General features: G+C 36.4%; 1 protein-coding gene across 6 annotated transcripts in view; it reads right to left on the bottom strand.

Annotated features, from left to right (window-relative positions):
* Positions 1 to 1,767: 1,767 nt before the first annotated feature.
* The window catches only part of ARFIP1 (ADP ribosylation factor interacting protein 1), a 38,468-nt gene continuing 31,076 nt past the window's right edge, over positions 1,768 to 9,159 (bottom strand). For all 6 annotated transcript variants that reach the window (XM_026847487.1, XM_026847489.1, XM_026847492.1 and 3 more), the window contains one exon: positions 1,768 to 2,535. In XM_026847487.1, coding sequence (XP_026703288.1) covers positions 2,380 to 2,535 — 156 coding nt within the window. In that variant the 3' untranslated portion in view covers positions 1,768 to 2,379. The remainder of the gene's footprint in view (positions 2,536 to 9,159) is intronic.

The following is a 9,159-nucleotide window of genomic DNA, read 5'->3' as shown; positions in this document are numbered from 1 at the left end:
CTAACTTTGAATATAAGATATGAGCTTCAATTACTTCATAAGCACATATATTTGAATGGGGGCAGAGAAAAAAAGTTCTTTCAGAGAAAATACTACAAAAGGCAATCAGATTAATATCCTATCCATCAGCTGAACACAGCACCCTCCTTGCCAAGGCTAACAATTAGAACAATTGCTTCAGTGAGCACAATGGAAATCATTCTTCCTTCCCCCTGGTATTAAACAATACACAGACAGATTTTAGTGAGCAATCTCTATGTCCAACCTTTCCTTCCAGGTAAGGAGACTAGCAGTTTGAAGCCATTGCAAAAGTCTGAGGGTTACACAATGCCACATGGGTCATTTCTGCATAAGGCAATTTCAGATTCAAGTTCACTCTTACCCATTCTGACAGATGAGTTCCTTCTAGGCAGGGACTATCCTCAGCAGAAGACACGTGAATCTGCGATAGGAACCAATAGCACGTGTTCCATACGTATCCTTTTCCTACAGTGTTCTGAAAGCTGATATTTCAGTTGTAGTCAGTAGGTTTGCATTCTTCATCCCTGCTATAATGCTGCTACCTGCATTTCTGAGCTCAACTGTACAGTTTACAGCCAGCTTCTTTCTTGCACTGTCATACCGTATGCATGCCAAGATTCAGAGACAGTGATAGTCAACAGCTTCACAGGAATTGTAAGTGTAATGAAATTTCCTTTATAAGTTTAAGGCAAGAGTTAAAATATACTGAAAGATTTGCTTCACTATGAGTTTATATTTAAGCTGAATTTGCACACTATTAAATCATGCTGAAATAAAATAGCATCAGTGTTACCACCTTGTACAGCTTTACCAGAAATTCTTGGGCAGGGGTGACAACTCAGAAAAACAGGATTCAGCTTTTACTGCAGAAGCCAAGTTCTACTCTTAAGCATCACAAATCAAGGAAAGTTGATTGCAAACACCTTTAATATGAATACAAAATTCACATAGGATAAACATTCTGGGGAACGTAAATGAACTATTACAAGAGATTCTGACAGAACAAAAACATAAAGAAGGCTCTGTCAGGACAAGAATTTAATAAGGAATGATTAAAAAGTTTGATTTACAGTTACATTACAGTTGTGTTAAGCACTGAAAACTTTAAGAATGTCAGCTGAAAGGCATCTGAACATACAGTACATAAATCATACAATCCACACTGTTGTAAATAATATATCTGAAATAATTCATTATACTTAACAGAACACAAAGCAACATAACATGTGCAAATGAGGACTCCAATATACTGAATTTAAAATGTCTATAATAAAATTGACATAGAATTTTACATTTATGGACTACACAGTTGATGGAGAAATTAAAAAAGTATCCTCCATGTTAATCCCATTACCAAAGTATGATTTTCAATTAAATAGCAAAACTGTACTGGCCCAATTTTCTCTCTCAAAATCATACCTGTCCATAAAGGTTAACTAAAGCTTTAACTTGCTTTAAGTGTACAATGAAACAGCATTTACACAGTCTCCTTTCCCTTGTTGGGAATTGACAAACCATTCTGTGAAAGGGTTCTTGCATTATGTACACTGGTGGAAAATATTCTCTTATAAAAAGGCACATACCTGTGATTTAAGGCTAGTACGGTATTTATTTCATAAAGTAAAATTTTAAACAAAATTAGTACATTGCATGGTTGGCCTCACTCTGCAAGCCACTTGGTGCAAAGCAAAAATGTGTGCTTAGAAGCCTCAGACTGACAGTGATTCTTGCTTTAGTGTTTTGGGGTTTTTTTTTAACCTGTGATGGAAAGGTACATCCTTTTAAGAGGCATTTACTGCAATTCCACTAGCCAATGAGCCATCTGCTATTGTTGTCTTATATGTAGATATCACACATAGGCCTAATATTCTTAATCTGCAAAATATTCTTTTAACTCTCTCCTTTTTAAAAGTCATATGAAAATTACTAAAGATGTTTTCTGTATTTGTCTATAAAATACCAGATGTCAGTACAAATCATGTAAACCTCCACTTGGAAATATTTTGACTAGCCACCAAAATGACCAGAAATCAAACCCAACATTTGTCAGTGCAAGTCTATAATAGTTTTGTTTCCCCCTCCCTCCCTCCCTTCCTGCCTCCCATCCCAGTTTTAGAAATAACCACCAACCTTTAAATATAAAAGGAGTGCTCTATATTTGAAATGACAGAAATTATGTTTGGTTACCTTACAGTCACCCACTTTCCCAACAAATTCAGTTTTACAGTATTATAAAAGGGGGAAAAAAAATTAAAGCTGTCTGTGCAAGAATCACTATAACAGTCCTTCAACCCCAACCCTTAATTATCAGATTTAAAGATTTTTTAGGTTAGCATTGGGTCCTCTTCTCTGATCCGATTACTGTTCTTCAAGCCAGGATGGGGCATCTGCTCCAGGAGTTTTCAATTTGATGTGGAACTGTTTAAGTGTCTGTTCAAGCTGCTTCTGATTCCCAGCAAAGTATGCCGCAATGGCATTGTGGAACAGAACGAGCTGATTGTGCAATACCTTAACCTGCAGGCAAGGAAAATTCTTTAACATTAAAGCAATTTAGAGTTTTCATAAATCATGCTTAACAGTCAATACCAACACAGTATGCATGGACCAAAATCAATTCACTAAACAGCATGTTATCAAATATCAAACACCTGACTACAAGTACTTCACTCCTTGAAATTAGATGCCAACCCTCAGTCTAAGATACCTACCTGCAGGCCAAATGGACTTCCCTGAGACAGTACATGACAAATGCATTATTTAAGTACACAGTGCATTTATTTGCCCCCCTTGCAGAGAGCTGCTGGTTTCCAGCTCACATACACCTAAGTCAAATGAAACATGTTCTTTTCCCAGCAATATTTCTTGACCATCTCTTGTAACACAGGATTATTTACTGCACTTGAACAACATCTTGACCATAACACTTGTGCAAAGAAGTCATGCAATACACAGGTGAAGGCAGTAATCAAAACTTGGGGACAACTGCACAAGAGCAGCTGGAGGGCATCACCATGTTTCTCTTCCAGTCTAGTCTACGATGGCAAACTATAGCACTGATGAATTTCATTTTCATCCCAGCACACCAGTAAACCTTAAGTTGTGAATGACAAATAGCAGTGTGCTGAAAAGGCATCTGTCCAGTTTTTCCTGCAGCCAAAACCTGTCCTTTTTGTTCTTGAGTGTACTCTCAGCCCAGCGCAACCTTACTCTTGTGTCAGAGCCCAAATTCCTAAGGTGGTGGCCTGTAGGTCTGCCCGTTTCCAGCCTACAAGACCTTGAGCCCAGTAGCATTTAATCACCACAGAAGAGAACAGAGAGGAACAGGGTGGCTGACTGAGCCAGGTGTGATGTGGTAGGTAGCAGATTAAGCTTTCTCTACTCAAATTTTGGATTACTGCCTTATCTCTCAACACAATCCACAAGGGACAGTCTAGTCCTGTCATGCTGGGAAGCAAAACCGTCTTTGGGCCAGGTATGGCCTATGCCTACCAGTTGGCTGTCCCTGTTTTAACAGGTTATTTGGCTAACATGCTTTTTTGAAATGCATGCGATGAAATAGAGAAATACTTTATTGCCTTAATTTAAGAAAATATATCAAATTAAAAAACCCACAACATATATTAGACATGCTATTACACTAGAAGAATAACATTTACAGTATTACACAGAAATGTAATAATATACTTTAAAAATAAAATACCTTGAGAAAAAAGGGCTACGTGTGTGCATGCATGCTTATAAACATATAGATATAATAATTTTATAATACATACAAAAGTTTCAGCACTAGAAGTTGAAGTCTCTTATGAGTATACAACAATTTTATTCTTTTTACTGAACGGTCTCATTTCACAAATTAAGTTTTACCCATAAACTGACAACTGCACAGACCTTAGATAATCCCTCTTTGGTGGCCCACTTTTTGGTCTAGTTGTTCTTACAATTTGAAAACTCGCTCTGAAAATTTGAAAATGTTTTCTTTCTTAATTCAGGCTGATTTAACTAAATACATGTCAAAGAATGAATGTTAATGAGGCTTTTTTTTCCTCATTAACAGTGTAAAATGGTAGGTTATTCCATCAAAAGGCTCTCCAAGAAAAAAAATATGAGGTATGTATAGTTAGGAAGGAGTTCACCACGCACATTGTTATCTCAAGACAATGTTTTTTAAATTTACAATAGACTTCACAAAATTTATCATGTACAGCCATTTTAACATTTAGGAGATACAGAATTTAGCTAACTACTTGTCCAACATAGTTCAGCTTTTCAGTGTCATAAAAGATGGCCCCTTTTCCAGTTTGTGTGGGAACATATGTATATAAATACAAGAATTTTCTTAATGTACAAAAATTTTTGTCCCCAAAATATTGTGTCATACAAGTGCAAAATGTTAAAACAACATAAAGGGTTTGCTTTTAGAAGTTTAGAGAGCAAAAAAATTGAGGAGGTACAGTCTTTTCTGAGCAGATTCTTTCATCATTGACATGCAAGACTTTATACAATCCATGCTAGGAATTCTATGCAGAAGTACCCTCACTGTTTCAGCATATTATTAAAATATCGCAAGAGTTTAATTCCTACTGTTTATAGGAACTCTAATAAAACAGGGTAATTAAGCCATCCTCCCAGCCCAAGTTCATCAATTTGAGACCAAATTTGGTACTTTGTTTGGGTGGCTTTTAACACAAAGCTTCTGAGAACTGCCCTTGAAGTCTTCTGATAATTTTATATTCAGTCAGGTCTAGGCTCAAGTATGCATGCACACACACAGACATGCAGGAACTCACAGTGTAGAGGCAGATAATTTGGACTGAAAAAATATGTTTGTTTTGGTGAGGTTTTCTGAAGTACTAGAGCTACACCTCATTGTATGAGGTTCTATCCTCAAGCCAGATCATTGTGCTGTGAATTTTGTGATCCTTATCAAACTGGTTGCAGAGGTTCAAGGTGTTACAACTTCTGCTCTCCTCCTTCAGAAGCTGATTGCTAAGTGAATCCCAGAAGTGATAGTGGGATCTTATTATCCATAGCTTGATTCAGTTAACTTGAAGATTATATTTCTAGGAAGAGACCACTTAAACTGTCTGACACTGTACAAAGAAGCTCTACTGTGAAGCAGCAGCCAGCTAAGAGAAAAGAAAAAAAGCTGTAACGCCTCAAATCACCTGATGTCCACTGCAAAAACACCTTCAATCATGGCTGAGAACTGGACAACAAATATTCAGTTAAACCCAAGTTCAAACCTAACCAGTTTTCCCATGAAAGAATCCTAGCCTTACCCATCCCATATCCAGCCATTGATTCCTACTTCTACACTATGTTTCACCTTAGACCTCTGTTGGCAAAACATTCATGCACTTATGTAGTCAGTTGGATCAGGGAACAGATCTAGATTAAAACTAACCAGACAACAACATATTTGCTTTAACCTGGACCAGTTCCCCAATCTGATTCTCCACAGCTGCAAAAACACATTTGTAAACACAACAGAGAAGGCAATGGGGGGAAGGGGGATAGAGGATGAAGAGACCACCTTTTTTCTTTTCTGCAAAGTCTGGATGTGACTTCAGACTACAGTGTTAAAGGCCAACTCTTGGGCACTAAGCTGTAGCACCTATGTCAGTAAAGGAGCATTTGAAGATCAAAGCCGTTCAATCAAAGAATGTTAATGGTATGTTGCTAAGACAAATGACTAGCATGCCTGTCAAAAAGATATGGTGTTTTACAGTTAAACATCATTTAAAATCATTGTTCCTTGTTAACTAACTACATACACCTATTTGTTCCTAATTACGAGCAGAGTAAGCACTCCCAGTAGACTTGGAAAAGTTAATCTCGAAATAAAACTGAACTTTGTGAATAAGCATAAAAAATGGGCAGGCCCCAAACAGAAGACTTAAGTTTCACATACAGAAGATACTATAGGTTGGAACTGAGTTTTCATATTTCCTCTGGATACTCTTAATATTTGAGTTTTTAAATATTGCCCTTTTCCCCCCACCTCCCTCTAAACACCATATTTTCCATGGCACAATAAGCAGAGATTTCTTTACATCCTCCTCATTCAGACTGTTTCAGCCACCTCAGTGACACCAAAAAGACTAACCCCATTCTAATCTTTGTCAGTTTGTACCTCCTCACAACTATCACAATCTCTTCCCCTAGCTATCTTTATTTGAAGTTATTTGGTCTAAACAGTTACATCACCTGGATTTCCATTAGATTGCATATTGCCTTCATTTGCAGAAGCAAGCATTTAAATACCAAACTCCTGAAGTACAACTCACAGAACTGCATTCAAATTCTTTCTCTACATAGAATATTTGACATTTCTCAAGTGCATACATGAATAACAGTTCTTCCTTTCTCAAAAAGGCAATGCCTTTTCAAAAAATTTTCAGTGGCAGAAATCTTTAAGCTAAGAACAGGCCACCATCCTTATTTAAACAAACGAAAAATTAACTATTTTTCAACTACAGATTTTGTTTACAGCTATTCCTATACTCATTACCCAATGCCACAAACTTCTACAGAACTCTGCCAGCTGGGGACAGCACCAAGACAACTTTGCAGCAACATTAAAAAAAAGGTTCTAAATTTAAGATCAGATGCTATAATGAAAGTAACTAGAAATATTGTAAATCTTGGTTTTACAGACAGAAACTGGCAATCCCAGCTTTACTGTAATGCAGCCCTCTGAACCTTTGGGGCTTTTAACTGAAATATTAACATATGAACCCAGAACAGGTACAAAGAGACTGCAACCACAAAATGCCTTTTTTCCACTAAACATAGGGCCAGCTAGATTACGGCTGTCTGGTGATATTTGCAGTAACACAGACCAACTGGAGCCCACCAGCCACTTAAACCACCTTTATAGTTCCTTTGCAGTGACAGCTTGAATCACCTCCCAGTTTTCCCTGCTCTCCTTATATATTGTGCTTAACAAAATATGGGACAAAACCTTTGAGTGGGAACATAACTGAGTGCATCTAGTAGAAGTGCGTTTACAAAAGAACACTGAGGATTGTTTTGACATTAATTTGTCAGGCAATAAGAAATACATAATTTAAAAAAGTTTAATATTGGTCAGACTGTAACAATATATTCATTGGGAGAGAATCATGAACTGATTTATCTAATTTAAAATTAAACCTTAAAAATTGTCTAATTGTTTTGCAATAGCAAGGTTTTATTACACAATTCTGTTTTCAATACAAAAGTGATAATAACAACTAAGCTTCCACTGTACATTGCAATATATACAAGACTTGAAGCCCAAAGGTTTACAAGGTGCAACTGAAAATTTATATGGCTACCATACCATTTTCTTATCTAAAAAGGCTTCTCTAATTAGAACAAATACTCATTCACATCTGGATTCAGCACCGTGACAATACATCTAATAAAGTTGATGATTAGAGATTTGCATGTTCTAGCATATCATAACTGATATACTCATAAGTCTAGCAAGGCCATGCCTTAAAGATAGCTGCTCAGATACTAACCCTCATTTGCCTTGTATGCAATTAGCCTGCAACAACAGAGGCTTTCTAAAACAGGATACAAAAATCCCTTTGGAGAAACTGAGTAAACCCAGTACTTTGCCCATGGGATCATCTTTTATTTTGATCTCCCACTCTATCACATGGGCACCAACATGGTCCTGGGGATAGACACACAAAATGACAAGTTCCTGTTACTGAGAATACCATATCAGTATAACCAGTATAATTCCCTCCCTGGGACTACTGTAGTAGCTTAACAATATCAAAATCGCCCTTCCACTTGGGAGTTCAGCATCATACACAAGCTTCAGTTTAAGCCATCTCCTAAACAGGGCACTAGTCCCACACCTGAAGCAGCTGTGTTAGACACACATACAGCTGTACCCATTGTGCTCTTCCTCCTTCCTGTCTTCTCCTTCACTTTAGGCACATGTTGTATTTACAGACGTTTAAATTATGATGAATCATAGCAATTGTTATTGCATACCCTTGGAAAAAGTAGAACATCTGAGATTTTAATTTCCATTAGATTTAATAATCTATTCCCTATACATACTGATCCTTATTACTTATTGAGTTAATAATCCTTTAAAATATAAAAAGTAATTGACTTAGGAGAAGTTGCATGTTATATGTGGCTAAAAATGAAAAGTAATATTTACAATGGTTGTAATAGTTGTCTGGCAAATGAATTGTGCATTCCAATTTCTTAATACTAGCTAGAGAACAAGTATGAGGTCTAACAGGAGTTCCCCCTCCACTGACATTAATTTAAAAAAAAAAAAAAGTTGGTTGACACCAGAAAAAGGAATAAAGATGACAGATTAGTAAGAACATCATCTCTCAGATATCACTGCCTCCCACTACCCCCCAGGAAACACTCTGGGCAAAAGAACAATAAAAGCTTTCAGAGAGATGCAAACTCCTGAAATGAAAATTTATGATTAGGATTAAGATTACATACTGTTTACTATGGAGAATCCTATACAATAAATAGAAAATACCAAAGTAAAGCTTACCTGAGTAAAGCTCTCAGTAGATAATTATATTTAAGCCAGTACTTGACTGTAAAGGAAGTGCTCTCTATGGTTTATTTGGGAACAAAACTACATACACCCTTTAGTAAATATTTTGACATCTCTAGTGTCAAAACTGGGAAATGTCAAACAGTGATAAAAAGGCTTAAGCATTTGAAAGTTCCCTCTGTATTAATCTAAAAGAAAAGGCAGGAAGGAAAAAACAATCTCTTTCAGAAACAAAATTTGTAGGCTGTGACTGCTAACAGGATGCTTGATCTAATTCAAGACTGTCACTAGGAAGAAAACTTCATTAATGTTCCCTAAATTATATTTTTTTTTTTTTTTAAAAAAAAGGAAACTTGGTTGTACAAGATGGAAATAAAATGTTTTCACTCTGAAGTTGTCCTATCTGTACTGACATAAATTGATCAATCTGCTATATAATGCAAACCAAAAGAAAGCCCAATAAATGCTATTTTCAACCAACTGGAACTTAAGCATCAGAATTCCTGTACAGTTATGAGCTAGAAGGATCACACAATTTCAAAAGTACGTTATATTAGTAGCACATAACTTACCAGAAGATTAAAACCTGTCTCTTATACACA

The sequence above is a fragment of the Athene cunicularia genome (genome assembly GCF_003259725.1).
Source record: "Athene cunicularia isolate RWA chromosome 4 unlocalized genomic scaffold, athCun1 chr4_part2, whole genome shotgun sequence".
NCBI lineage: Eukaryota > Metazoa > Chordata > Aves > Strigiformes > Strigidae > Athene > Athene cunicularia.
The sequence above is the reverse complement of the archived record's forward strand: the minus strand, read 5'-3'. Positions and strand labels throughout refer to the sequence as shown.